At 38.7% G+C, this 15,170-nt stretch overlaps 1 protein-coding gene across 4 annotated transcripts in view; it reads left to right on the forward strand.

Moving 5' to 3' along the window:
• Positions 1-15,170, forward strand: part of MYLK (myosin light chain kinase) — a 181,186-nt gene that overhangs the window by 119,323 nt on the left and 46,693 nt on the right. For all 4 annotated transcript variants that reach the window (XM_031590646.2, XM_031590647.2, XM_090143655.1 and 1 more), the window contains 2 exons: positions 5,268-5,384; positions 7,012-7,101. In XM_031590646.2, coding sequence (XP_031446506.1) covers positions 5,268-5,384; positions 7,012-7,101 — 207 coding nt within the window. The remainder of the gene's footprint in view (positions 1-5,267; positions 5,385-7,011; positions 7,102-15,170) is intronic.

Genomic DNA, 15,170 nt, shown 5'->3' on the forward strand with positions numbered 1-15,170 from the left:
CTCCCCTGTGGGGAAAGGCTGAGCAACCTGGGACTGTTCAGCCTGCAGAAAAGACAAAAGTGGTATCTCTTCAATGCATGTAAGTATCTAATGAATGGGAGTCAAGTGGATGGGGCAGACTCTTTTCAGAAGTCTTCAGCAGGACAAGGGACAATGAGCACAAATTCGAACACAGGAAGTTACTTACAAACATGAGGAAAAACTTCCTTACTTTGAGAGTTTGTTTGGAGCACTGAAACAGGCTGCACGAGAGGTGGTGGAGTCTCCTTCTCTGCAGATATTCAAAACTGACCTGGACACTTTCCTGTGTGACCTTCTCTAGGGAACCTGCTTTAGCAGGGGGGGATTGGACTAGATGACCTCCAGGGGTCCCTTACAACCCCTACAATTCTGCGATTCTGTGAATGCTTTTAATGTATTAAAATAGTATTAATTACTAGCAGAAACATGAGATAACACATATTTCAGAAATGACTAATTACACAGATATATTTTGCAGTTAAGTGTGTAATCTCATGAATAATAAAAATAGGTTTTTCACATAGTTTGAATTCTATCACTTAGCGATAATTATATTTAACTCTTTTTCTTCTCTGAAACTCTGGTGAGTTTTTTTTTTTTTTTTTTTTTTTTTTTTTTTTTTACTACTTTGCCTGCTGTCATTCTGATTGGAGTCAGTACTTTCCAGGTAAATCCACTTGCCCTTTTTAAACATGACTGGGGCAGTAGCACATATTTGCACTTTCCTGTACAGTTAGTGCAGGATTTATTAGAAAATAAATTTATTAGAAAATTTAAAAAAATCAATTCATTACAAAATTAACACCAGTGAACCAAAGAGTTCTTCAATAAATTTATTGTGACTCTTAAACATAATTTATTATGGCCTAGTGTTTAATAATGTTACTAAACACTCTATAGTCCTCTTTGTCCCATGGGATACAAGTGAGAGGGTCAAAGTAACTTCAGTTTGTATTAGAGACAGGAGTCAGGAGTTAAGCTATCTAGATGCCAGAGCAGGGAATTAGATGCAGGAGCTGTTTTTTGTTGGTTTGTATATTTGTTTTATATCTGAAGTTCACTTTCTGCAGAGTATCATGGAAAGAATGCAGAAGCCTAGAGATATTTTAAACTGGTTTGTACTATTTCTGAGCAAGTCAGAAAATCCTTTAATAGCTCAGAATGTAAGGGGAAGGCTTTAGGTATATAAACCAGAGCCTCCAGTAAATTGTAAGCTTCCGTGGCTGCTAAGATCTATCTAGAGCTTCATCAGTTCTGTTAAGTGGAAGATCCAAACTCTAACCCCACAGTTTTTGATAGCGTTTTAAAGTCTGTCAGTGAACTGGTTCCTAAAAGGAAAAAAAAAAAAATAAGTAGAGGGATACTGGGACAAAACTGATTGCCAATTATTTTAGTTGACTGGAATTTATGAAGTGCCAGCCTTCAGAATTCCAACTGGAGTAACCTTTGAGTTTTCTTCCAGTTATGAGAAAATATGCTCATTTCAGGTCATAAAGAGTTTTTTCAGAGGAAATACCAAATATTTAATTGAAAGACATTTGGCCCTCTAGCCTCAGGAATCCTGCTCTAGATCATGGAACATTGGACTTCTGGGGAGTTTCCTATTCTTATTAGATCTCATCAAGTTTTGCCAATTTGTTGCTTTTATTTTTTGTTGTTAGTGGTTGTGCTTTTTTGGTTGGTTGCTTGGTTTATTTGTTCATTTGTTTTATTGTAGTTTTCCAAGAAAAGATTTCTACAGCCAATTCTGTTTTCTCTCTGCCTCCCCTTGTTCCCCCGTCCCAGACTGGCTAATACCTCTTTGGATCTTTGGCCAATTTCACACTGTTTGGGTAGTTCATATCTTCACAAATACTAGTAGCTAGATGAAGGAGAATAACCCAAATTATCTCATCTCCCCCCTCTACTGAGAGCAGAATGCGACCATTGCATCCAGTGGTAGAAACATGCCTGTCAGTCCCAATGTATGTGCTGTTCCTAGGTGATTGCTGGGGAGTATGCTGAAGTGAAGGGAAACAGGATACAGATTATTGCTGTAGGAATGTTGAAGTCAGGAGACAAAAGGCAGCCCTTGGAAAATCGGGTTTCTTCTGTTCACTACATGACTTACATTAAAGCCAAATAAATATTCTTTTGCACTGGGCAGGACTGGAATTATTTCGTAAGGACCCTCTTTTTAGTGGAGTAAGCCAAATGCAGCTTTGATCAGACCTCGCTGCCTGGCCTGGCCAATACTGGGTTCTAAAAGCACAGCTAGAAGAGTGCTGAATGCACATAGCAAGTAGAGGATCATCATAAGAAAATCCCAAAATTCTAGATTTTACTATAATAGTGGAGAATGACTTACTGTTAGGCTGGAGACTTTCTGTTGTGTTTCTGCATCAGGAAGTGTTTCTTGTAAGATATTAACTTATATAGCTGCAGCATGCTGTATGGACAGCAGTGTAACAATATGAATGCATATCGGTGAGATCTCCATCACACATCATTGCTTCACAGTCTCTGTTTTTTGGCAAGAGCATTTTTGGGTTATAATACATGACCTTTTCTAAGCATATCATATAGATTTTATGCAAATTCTTAGACTACAAGTTATCATTCATTTCCCCTCTGATTTTCTCTAAGCAGAAGAGCCACCTGAATTTATATTTGCTAGATGCCTGAAAGAATACTTTTCTAATGTCTCTCCTCCATTTGGAACAGAGCTGCAGCTCGTGACATTTTTGGCTCAGCCTAACTCATGAAGATGAGCTGACTCAGGGAAGGCACATGGCTTTTCTCTTCATGCTGTGGTTGGCTGAACACAGTCCCTGTGAGTGAGGGGTCAGTGCTCCTGAGAGTTTTCACATTGTTTCTCAGGGGGGAAATTGGCATTATTTAGAGCTTCTTGATTTTGTGGAGAATGAGGAGGAGGGAAACATTCAATTTTTTCCAACCCATGTGTCTCTGGCAAAGCAAATTTATGGAGAAACGGTTTGAAAATTTTTTATAAGATTTGCTTTGAATTATATTATATTATCCAGCTTTACAGTGAGGAAAAATCTGAGTACCAAAAGCATAATTGCCACATCAGAGCTGCAGTCTAGTCTCCAAGAGGAGCCATTAAGCTCGCAGTGTTTTTCTAATGCCATCTCCCTCATTACAAGTGATAGTGGTGATGGGGAGCCTGAGATCAGGCACTCTGGAAAGTAGAAGGTAGCCTCCAGTTAATGTAGAAAGAAAGATGGAAAATGACAACAGATGCTGGGAAATTTCCCTATGTGTAAAGACTCTTAGAAAGTGTCTAAGAAAGATAAACTCTCCATCCATCAATTAGGAGAGACTGAGAAAGGTAAATGGAGAAAAAAGAGAAGGTACTACTGTGACTGAAATAAATGGAGAGTGGAGGCATTGTGGGCAAGAGAACAACATTGTCTGAAGTGCACACTATCTCAGGCTGTGTTTAGGGCATAGGTCAGGCTTTCCAGTAAGAATGGAGAAAGAAAGACAACAATTAATGAGGAATATTTGGAAGCTAAAAGTGTTTTAAGTGAGGTTTTCCTTGGGAAGCAAAGCACATAGTTGTTCCAAGTAATGCAAGTGGACGTAAGGAATTAGGTGAACCACAGTTCTCTTTCCTTGTCCCCAACCAGTGGGAACATCTTCTGTTTTGGTTCACAGAGTTTTATTTTTTAAGAGGAAATGTATTTCCCTTGGGTCATACCAGACTCCCTTTGGTCACTACCGAGCTTATGTCGCATCCTGTTTCTACATACCCACTGAAGTCAGATGTTGCTTTCTAGTTTCAAATGGAACGAATTTGTTGCAATGACAAATTTGATTACTGATTTTATGTTGGACTTTTTAACAAATGCTTTACAATATCAGATGATCATTCTTTGATGAATTCAGGCAGAACAAAGTGGCTCTCAGTTCCATTTTTAAACTTGGCCAGCAAGCTAACATTCTACTTTCAAACATGGATGCTTATGCTAGCATTTTTTGAGAAACGAAAAAGTGAGGAGTTCTTTTCCCTGCTATAAGACAAAGAACATTAGCAAAGACGTTGCTCTCAGTCTTCTCTACCATTATCCACTAACCTCTTCAGGGCTGCAGCTTTGAGAATCACAGAATCACAGAATCACAGAATCACAGAATGACCTGGGTTGGAGGGGACCTCAAGGATCATGTAGTTCCAACCCCCCTGCCTAGCAGGGCCACCAAACATACACCTTTACTAGATCAGGTTGCCCAGAGCCTCGTCCAACCTGGTCTTGAACACCTCCAAGGACGGGGCATCCACAACATCCCTGGGCAGCCTGTTCCAGGACCTAACCACCCTCCTAGTAAAAAACTTCCCCCTAACATCCAACCTAAATCTTCCCTCTTTTAACTTAAAACCATTTCCCCGTGTCCTGCTATTATCAGCCCTTATGAAGAGTTTACTCCCCTCCTGGGAGTAAGTTCCCTTCAGATATTGAAAGGCTGCAATGAGGTCGCCCCGCAACCTTCTCTTCTCCAGGCTGAACAAACCCAACTCCCTCAGCCTGTCCTCATAGGGGAGGTGCTCCAGCCCCCTGATCATCTTCGTGGCCCTCCTCTGGACCCTTTCCAAAATCTCCATGTCTTTTTTGTACTGAGGGCTCCACACCTGAACACAGTACTCCAGATGGGGCCTCACAAGAGCAGAGTAGAGAGGGACAATCACCTCCCTATCCCTGCTGACCACCCCTCTCCTGATGGAGCCCAGGATCCCATTTGCTTTCCGGGCTGCCAGAGCGCACTGCTGGCTCATGTTAAGTTTCTCATCTATCAGGACCCCTAGGTCTTTCTCTGCCGAGCTGCTCTCAAGGACAACTCCCCCCAGCCTGTACAGGTGCCTGGGGTTCTTCCGGCCCAAGTGCAAAACCTTGCACTTTGCCTTATTGAACCTCATTAGGTTCACCCGAGCCCAGCTTTCCAGCCTGTCAAGGTCCCTCTGAATGGCCTCCATTCCCTCCACCGTATCGACTGCACCACTCAGCTTGGTGTCATCAGCAAACTTGCTGGGGAATCCTGGGGAGCAGTGATGTGTATCCATGTGGTTTTATTTTATTTCAGCATTAATAAAGTTCTGACTCTGATGTTAAATTATTAAGGTCAACACATGTTTTTCTATCAGTTAATATCAACTGTAGGAAAGGAATGGTTCGTTTCATGCATTCTGTTTGTTTTGTGGACTGCATCATGATGTCTCTCTTATTTGGTCTCTCTTTCCTTTGTATTAGGGACACTGTGTTCACTAACCATTGAGAAGGTCATGCCTGAAGATGGGGGAGAATACAAATGCGTAGCAGAGAATGCAGCAGGAAAAGCAGAATGTGTTTGCAAAGTGCTTGTGGAAGGTAAGTAGTTTCCTGGATACAGAAAAATCCTCTTTAATTTTATCCTTCCTTCCTATCCTTTCCCAGTAGCAGCCTTTATGAACCACGTACACAAAAAGTATCTCTGCCCACTTCTTCTCTCAACTTTTTAGTCTATACAGAAATTGAGTGCGCTCCATAAAGGAGCGTGAGCAGAGACAGTACAGACCCAAGAACTCTGTTTGCGTTGTGGAATAATCTATATTCTCCTGCTGCTCTCTGTATTTCACAAGGACTGTAGAGCTGGACTTGATTCCTAGCTATATGCATTCTTTAAAAGCATGTAAGAATTCAGAGTGGAAGCCTGGCTAGTATTCTGTTTCAACTCTACTACATATGGCTTCTCAATTCTTTGTATTGACTTTCAGTCCTTTGTTTTTTCTAGTGAAAGGGAGGAAATACAAATTAATTAGCAGCTCAATCACTCTTGTATGCCAAGTCTTAGAAGATGGATAATTGGCTAACAGGGGAATGCCACTGGATAGTCCATGTCCATGACTGGCAGAGGGGAAGGATAGCAATTATTTTTAAATAAGAATTGTGATCTAAAACACCAATTCATATTGCTCCTTTCTACTCAATCTTCTGTCAGCTTCCCAGATGATGATTTTTAGATTCCAGAAATAATCTTTAATTTCATTATATCCATTTTGTTCCCATGGACTCAAATTATGTCTGAGGAATATTTGACTTCAATGATCAAAACAGTTATGGGACAAATCTGTAAAATCTTAAGTGTCTGGACTCAGACCTAGCACAGCCTCCTTCTCTTAATTGTTTGGTAGGAGAGTCTGTTTCTCCATTAACTTTTTAGAGAATACAATTTTCACACTTTTCTGGTTCCTAGAGACAGATGACTGAAATGGGTCTTCCACAAAGTTTATGCTACCTTTTCCCCAGTAACAAAATTTTGAACAGCTATTTCCTGTACAAATAATTTGAAAGGTGAATATTTGAAACCTATAAGCTGATAGAGCTATTGCTGCAGTCATAATCCTGAATTGGATTATTCTCTTCTCTTCTGAAGAGAAATGTTGGGATCAAGCAGTCTAACAAATGATGCTCATTAGAATTTGTTACCTGAAATGCACTGCGTGGGATAACCTTTGTGAAAAACATTTGCATCTTCTACTTATGTGTCTATATCGTATGGGAACATACAGGGGAAATGCTGATTTTCAAAGCGTGCTAGTCTATAGAGTTTATATAGATAATGGAATAGAAGAATGACATGAAAGAGATTCTTTAGGGTGAAATAATGCTTCAAAGATGCCTTAGCTTCCCTATTTCCCTGCCACGTCTAAAGCAATTTTATGCAAATTGTGCTTTGTTCTATTGAGTCAAAATGGGCCCACTAGCTTTGATGGTGCCTCTTTTTCAGTTGTTCTCTCAGGCTCTCAGTGCAACTGCTCTCATACAGAGATTCTCCCTGTCTGCTCCCTCTTCATTTAGGAATGTGACATTCTTCAGCAAGTTTGTGCAGAAAATCTTGCTTGAAAAAAATAAAGACCAGTAATCTCCTCTAACCCTGCAGAAATATAAAAACAGACAGTTCTTTCATTATTGTTTTTAAATAGAATTTGTATTTTATTATTTGTTTTGACTGTAGATACCTCATCCACAAAGGCTGCAAAGCTTGCTGAGAAAAAGACCAAAAAGCCTAAGACCACACTTCCCCCTGTGCTGTCAACAGAAAGCAGTAAGTGACAGAGATTTTAATTACTTTCTTCTTACTGGAAATAAACGAGTGCTTTGGGATTCCACAGTCATACCCTTCTGTTTGCAGGCATAGTATTAGGAGCTTGTTCTGTTCCTTTAACCCCTGCACATAAGGCTTATGAAGTGTGTTTCAGTCTTGTGGGGATTAGAAGTAAGAGCTAAAACCATGAGTTCAGATCTAGCCCACTCAGTTCTCAGTTTTTTATAATGATGCAATAAACTTATGACACAGATTTCTTTTTGGCTGCCTACCAAAGAGCAGAGAAATTCTCAAGTGGTTTGCCTGCAGTCATGTTGTATCCAGTGTAGACTGTATATTGTCTTACCATTGGTAGGTAAGGTATCTTTGCTGAATCATCTTGTAACATGATCTTTTTTTTAATAAGAAATTTCTACTACTGCTTTTGATATGAAGTGCTCGTAGTATACAAATGTCTATCTCAGATGTCAATGTGAGTTCCTAAAAAAGACATAAAGACAGAATTCTAATGGAAAATGAAATATTTAATCCTGCTCTCAAAAGAAAAGAAAAACAGAAGTTTATAATGCAGTTTTCCACTTGGAGCATTTTCTGCTTTTTTTAGCAGCAGTCAGGATTCAGTGCAATTTTGTATTTGTTGATGATCACAGGTAATAATTATGCTTCTGGAATTGTTGTCTTATGTATAGCTATGCCCTAGGTTACAGCTGTTTCTTAGTTGCTTGCTGAGCATTACAACTTTTCCCTTCTACATGTCATTTAGGAGTGTGTGAAGGGCCACACCAGCAAGCTCCAAACATACTCCACCTCTGTACTTGAGCTTGAAATGCTGTAAATTATAGGAATTAAGCACAAGCTTTTTTTTTTTTTTTTTTTTCCCTTAGACATGAAAGGAAGTTTAAAGCCATTCAAAGCTCCACAGGATAGTGGAGTTTTGTATGCACTCACATTTCACAGAATCCCAGAAAGGTTGAGGTTGGAAGGGTCCTCTGGGTCCATCTACTCCAACTCCTGCCTAAGCAGGGTCACCAAGAGCACGGTGCCCAGGGCCATGCCTAGGGGGCTTTTGAAGCTCTCCAAGGAGGAAACTTCACAACTTCTCTGGGCAACCTGTGTCAATACTCCATCATATGCACAGCACCAAACTGCTTCCTGATGGTCAGAGAGAACTTGTTTTCCAATTTGTGCCCCTTGCCTTATGTCCAGCCCCTGTGCACCACTGATAAGAGCCTGGCTTCATCTTCTTTGCACCTTCCTGCCAGTTATTTATAGACACTGATACAATCTCAGTCAGCCACTCCCCACAGCTTCTTCTCATCCTCCCAGCAGCGTTATCAATTGCAGCTTCCCTGGGAGAACGTGTGAGTAGGAATTAAATCTAAATACAGGGATACATGCCCTGATCCACATCCTAGTAGAATCACTGCTTGTCTTGCTGTGGATGAAAATTGGATAGGAGGAGTGAAACAGAAGTTTGTAATCCTGGATTTAGTAATAAATGGGAAATAAATGGGAAGATTAAAATAATGGTGACTGTTGTTCTTAAGAATTCCCTTTTTTTCCAAAATGCCCTTAAAGCATCTTTCCTGTTGCACTGAAAACATCAAGGAAACCAGAGAGAATGTTGGCCTTTGCAAGAGCTTTTAGAAAACTTAAAAATAAAAAATAAAAAAGATGCATATTTAATTTTAAAAGGATTTGGTTGCAGAAATTCCATGGGTATTTTCTAACATCTCATCCTCAGTCTCTGGAAGACTGCCTGAAATGAGCAAAATATATAAAACTGATCCAGTATACTTCATATTTTCAATATGAACTGAAATCCCTTTCAGATGTAGAGAGGTTCCTTATCTGAAAGAGAGTGGGCATAACAATTCAGTTATGGGTACATCTTTGCCAGTTCTTTCCAAAAGAAATCACAATCTAATAAGCAGATAAATTTTTACTAAGTGCTCTTCTAGTCTTTGTTGCCACATCAACTCATCAGCAGCCCTAATGGCAACTAAAGTGGAGGGAATTACATGGAAGAAATAGCAAGGAAAAATATCCTAGCAACTGTATAAATTCTGTATTTTGAGTAATTGTTTCAGTTGTAAACATCCCACCTGTTACTTTGAATAGATTTTTGGAGAAATAAAGACATTACATAGCAGAGATTAAATAGACTGAGAATGTTTAGCTTTAAAAGATATTACTGAAAAGGAATATGATAAAATCTATAAAATGATGAACAGCACTGATCTCCTGCTCCTAGCATGGAAAAGAGCAAGAAATGCCATTTCTGGTTGAATTCAGAAATGACATGCCATTAAATTCAGGGTACACTTCACAAATCTGTAAATGGTTTGCTTTAGTTATTCTTCCTGGATTTATAAGTCTGAATTCTATGAAGTCACAGCAGTATATACTATATGGGTATAGAAGCTGTATACTCTGTCATCTTAAGAAATCCTTCTCAGGAAAAATATTCCATATTGTCTGTTTTCTATAAGAAAGTAGAAGTCAAATTCTGTATGGTGAGCATCTATGTCAACATTTCCTCCTTTTGGATAACTTATAAGAGATTCCAAGACTTTTGCCCTGGTAGGAATCTTCAGGAAATCTTATGGATATTAATTAACTTTTAGTTCCTGACAATGAAGGTCAATATGCTTCTCTTTCTCAAAGAGAATGAATGTTATTGGCTTATTAATCTGTAGACATTTTCTCACTGTGAGAATTGTTGCTGCCTCATTGATTGTACTATAATAGGAAGAAACTGTATCCCAGTTATTACTACTGAGAAAAGAATTGGTTTTGATGCTTCAAAAAATAACCATCCTAAGTCAATTGGATCAAAGTGTTTGGAGAGAAATGCCCACAATTTTTTTGAAGATCTGATTCACAGCACTACTCCCAGTAAATAGTAAGAGGTGGCAAATGCCACTTGTCATAATCAGTGATATGAAAACCTAACAGGAAATCTTGGATTCCAGAGTAACACACTTGTTAAACCTGCCATTCTCATACCCAAAGCACATGCATTGAAGGGTGGCCCCAGCACACATTTTCATTGCACAAGCATAATTTTTTCTGATCAGTTAAAAATAAAGTTACATCAGAGAAATAACACCTCCAAGTGAAGGGGCCCTACATGCATTAGTTAGCAGTATTTGGGATCTTCCTGATATAAATCTTTTATATCAGCCACTGCATTAAATCTGTTTGCTTTCATGTGAAACATTTTTGGTTTAGTAATAATGCACATTTTTGGTTTAGTAATAATGCATTCTCCTGCTGACAGTTGTTAATAACATGTTGTCAGTGACACTGTCCAGATTGAATTCTCTGGAAGGACTGCTCTGTTATCTACCAGATCTGATTTCTCAACAGTGCCGGTACTTGAATTCAGGCCGAACAATGGCATTTCTGGAAAAGAGCATCATAAATATAAATATGTTGGACAGGACTCCTTGTCGTATTATGTATTCATTTCTGTGGAGTTGGGGATGGGGTAGGTTCTAAGCATTTTAATTACCATGGAAAAATTGTGAGTCAGTGGCCCAAGTGATTAGCACACAGTTCTGTTATCTGCTTTTCAATAAACATTCTTGTCAGAGGATCCAAATCTGCAAACACTATTGTAAGAAAATGGCACATTAAATATTTAAGCTTGATGAATTTTTGGTTGATTTCTCTTCTTTCAGTGTATTATGAAAAATGGCCCTGAGGAATATAAGGTGTTTTAAAATTTTACTATCATGTCAGATTGTTTTCTCCTTAGTATAAAACTTGCCTACTTCTAAGAGAAGAACTATGTTGTGATGGAAGCAACTAATCAGGTCAGAGAAATTCTCTTAATTGCAGAAATGAGACTCAACTGTGGAGCAGACAACTGTGGCAACTGTGCTACTGGTGCCCTCTTTGGTCCCTAGAACCTTCTGAGATGCATTTAGGGTTCAATGAGACTTTTCAAACCAGTTCCCTCAGCCCACTCCTTTATCATAAGGTCCATGGTACTCCTGACTGCTGCAAGAACCAAGTTCTCTACACAGTGAATACAAAGTATCTAGATGTCTATTTAGTGTGTTGGAGCAGTATGAATTTCACTGCCAGAGAAGTCTCTAGCTGAACTTTTTCAAGGAAAAATCAATCTCTTTTTCTAAGAGAAGCTGAATCCTCCTCTTTTAGTATATGTAAATAAGATTATCACAAGCTATTATTAAATCCTAGATACAATTTCTCTGAAAGTTTGAATAATAAGAGGTGGTGAATGCATTTCTCAGGATTAGGATCCGAGGGTGAATAACTGTAGCACAAGTCCTCACAACAAAGCTATGTGAAACAACAATGCAGTGGTAACTGTGAAGTTTGGCTGCCTTCCTAGGTGAAAAGAAAATTCAGCAACTGTTCTTATGAAGACATCAATTGGAGAAACACTAATTTGTTGTTCTCCACGAAGCCCAGTCCAGTACTGCTGGCCCAGTACGCATTTTGATTCTCTGCCAGGTTACTTTATAGCTCACACCACTCTGACATTTTCTGAGTTAATATTGGCACAGAACAGTATTTTCCATGTGTTTTTCATACGGTCTATCCTACATAGCTGTATGTTGACCGAAGAAGACAGAAATGTTTATTGATTGTCTTATGCAGAGAAAAATGAGGATAGTTTTTGCAACGTGGCCTCGAACTGAGGAGGTGCCACACACCATCAATTCCCAGTTATGTCACTGATGACAAATTGCAGATCTGTGGCATGTTATAGAAATATTGACCAAAGTTTCTTTTCTAAAAGAGGGGCCTACACCCACTGACTTAATTAAGATACAAAGGCACAGAACATCTAACTTGTCCCACTAAAATAATTCAGAGCTCCTGAATGTCCAAACACTCTTACAGTCTTTTTCCTTCCTAGCAGACTGAATAGCAGGCTAGTGACCTAGTCTAGGCTGCTGATTGTACACAACTATGCACAGCGTTTTAGCATCTATTGTCCTTGACCAATATGAGAAATACCAAAAATGGAATCTATATTCAAGTAGCTAACATTCTCTTGCTCCCATCAAAACTTTCAGTGGAATTCACACATCTTTGATAGTAAACACTGTTTGATGTTGGACCTCTTTTGCACTTTAACTGCAGAAACTGCTCAAGCATTTTGGTGACAAACTGTGATGGGATTGTTTCTCTAGCTGAGATGTTTTAAATGCTAAGTAACTTTGAGAGTAGTATTTTGCGTTACTGAAGCGCTGAATGTGCTAGCTCTCTCTTGACTGAAATGCAAGAGTGAATATTTCTCAGATTATTTTTTTCTCATGGAGGAGGCTAGATTTTTTTTCAGTTAGTGGACAGTCTGTGTGTTTTAGAAACTAAATTTGGGATGTTGCAACAAAATGTTGGTTGTTTCTAATGAGAAAAATAAAAGCCCAAACTGCTGAAACGTGCAAACTGAAAAAAAAGTGACTTGTATGGCATTTAGTTCTTTAATTTCCTCATGTCATCAAATTCAATTTCATTTAAGAGTTCCTCTCTATTTCATTGTATTTAGGTATTAAATGTTTATTTGGAAACAGAACTAGTAATTTGCTTCTTGAGAAGCAATCAAATGAAATTAAGCTTTCAAACCATGAAGTTTTCAGGCTACTGGTCCTGGTACATTGTCAGTGTTGATTTTCTCTGTAGCAATGAGTATAGGTTCATGAATGCATTAATAAGTTGGTAAGTAATTTATGTGTTTTGTTTTAGTGCAATTTTAGCCATTATCTTTCTCTTATCTCAGCTTATTAGCTCTCAGTAATATCTGTAATAAGTTTTTGTACCAACAAGGAAGTCTGCAAGAGAAGCAAGGATAGAATGGAATAAGTCATTGCCTTAACTGTGAGGATTTTACTCTTCTGTACTTCTAAGTCTCAGTCACTTCATGCATTCTAGCACCAGAAATGGTTAGAGGAGACAAAAACTGTTTCCTTTGTATCATACTCTGATGTCTGGTCAGGAAGAGGTTACACTTTCTTATGTTTAATAGAATTAGGTGTTTACTGTGCTTATTTACTAGCAGAAATCCATCAGTACAGAAGATGTGCACATGGCTTTAGACATGTCCCTAAAGGAAAACAGAAATTATGGACTGGATGGAAATACTATCTTGAGTACTGCTGTTTTTTCAGACTGTAACAGAGTTCTACTTCATGCTTTAAGAAAGCAAGTTGTACAGAGAGCCATTTCAGGAAAGGGCTATGCTTATTTTTAGTAAAATTCCAAAAAAGGAAAACAAAAAAGAAAGAGGCTTCCGAACATATCTGCTCTCATGAATTCAACATCAGGGCAAAGAACTGCACAACCAAATGTCCCACAGCTATCGGCCTGTATGAAATCTTTCCCTTTTTTAGTGTATGTATGTGCCCCCAGACACAAGCTCTCTAAGAGGCAAACCTGGCTATAAAGTTATGTAAATACCAGCCTTGTGATGTTTACATTAAGTCGTTTCTAGAAGGCAGATTCGTTTAAGGAGGGAATATTATGTCCTTTTTTTTTTTTCCAGGCTGGTTTTCAGCTTCAGCCTGTTTCAATGTAAATACCAAAAGAGAGAAAAGGTCTTTTCTGCTGAAAAAGCAGCAGCAGCAGACTTACACTAACATTTCCGAGAGGCTCAAATATTTTAATGGAAACAATCATTTGACCTCGTCAACTTTGATTAATATTATTAGATTTTTTCACTGTCTCCAGCAGCTTTTGAAACAAAAGCTGCTTTCAAAAAGATGCATGAGATGAGCTGCGATTCTTAAGGATGGTCTACGAGCAGTAGAGCGTGCATCATCTGCCAAAAAAAGTCAGCTTCAAGGATGCAGAGACGTATCCTTCTACTCATTCCCTGCCACACTGCCCCTGCCTTGCATTGCTGCTCAGCGCTATTTGTGTCTGCAAAACAGGATATGCAGCCAGACCTTCCAGCAACCCTTTGCAGTCTGCATGGTGTGATGAAATCCAGTGACAGTCTGTATAACCTCAGTTAAGTGAATGTTTTGTCCTCGTGGGTAAAAACTAAAAAAAGTCTTGTATTTTCATGTAAAAAGCAGTGCCTTAATTGATTGGTAGGTGAGGAACTGGGAGTGGCTGATGATAGACTGGGGAAGGTTAGAGAAGTATCTGAATGATACTGAGTGATATAGACACTCATTCTGTATATGTATTGTGCAAAGGCAGCAAATTACAGTGTCAGCCAAGTGAAAAAAATTCGCGAGATATTAAGAGTTAGAGTGAATCATGAGAATTTGGAGAATGAGATCACCCCACCAGCACTTGCCTGACACTTGCAACAAACAAGTGAATATCATGCTAGATTAAGGAAAATGCTTTTTCTCCTATTTGTCTTCAGTGACATTTCTGAAAAATAGCTGTAGTATCTACAACCCAAGATGGCATTTACTTTTTCCTCATCACTTTGTTCATAACAGGCTTAATGGATTGTAGAAGTAATCAAATTCATATCATTACTCTAACTACTATTAGAAGTCATTATAACTCTTATAACCCAGCAGCTATTTCTCCCTAAATTTAGAGGAGGAGAGAATCTAATATCAAATGCAGCACCAAAAAATTATGTATTATTAAATTGTATAACTGAGTTATTTTGCATAAGATTGTGCATCCAGTGCTTAACTAATGGCATATTTTCACTAATGGCGATGTTTAACAGCAGACAGTAGGCTAGATTCTGCAGCCGTTCTAAGTGGCACCTGATCACAGAAGTAGTTTCATCTACATAACTGTGACTGCAGTTTGAAACAAATGAGTTTCAGCTCCAGGTGTGAAAATGCAATGACAAAGAGAAGAGCTATTTCAAAAATACCACTTTTTGCTTTCGTTCATAGAAGTTGGATGGGAAAGAGAAGCTGGAAATATTTTTGCTGTTACTCACTAGAGTAGCCAGGGGACATCTCAGTCCATTGATGACCCAACAAGTAATGAGTCCCTTTAACAAATAGTAGGGCTCTTTGAAAGCCTCTGTTTAAAAAGAGTTAAGCCCACATGGTAGACATGGTCCTGTTATGACAGGATAAAATCTACAGAAGTCTTAATCAAAACCT

The sequence above is a fragment of the Phasianus colchicus genome, chromosome 7 (genome assembly GCF_987193195.1).
Source record: "Phasianus colchicus chromosome 7, bPhaCol1.hap1.1, whole genome shotgun sequence".
Classification (NCBI taxonomy): domain Eukaryota; kingdom Metazoa; phylum Chordata; class Aves; order Galliformes; family Phasianidae; genus Phasianus; species Phasianus colchicus.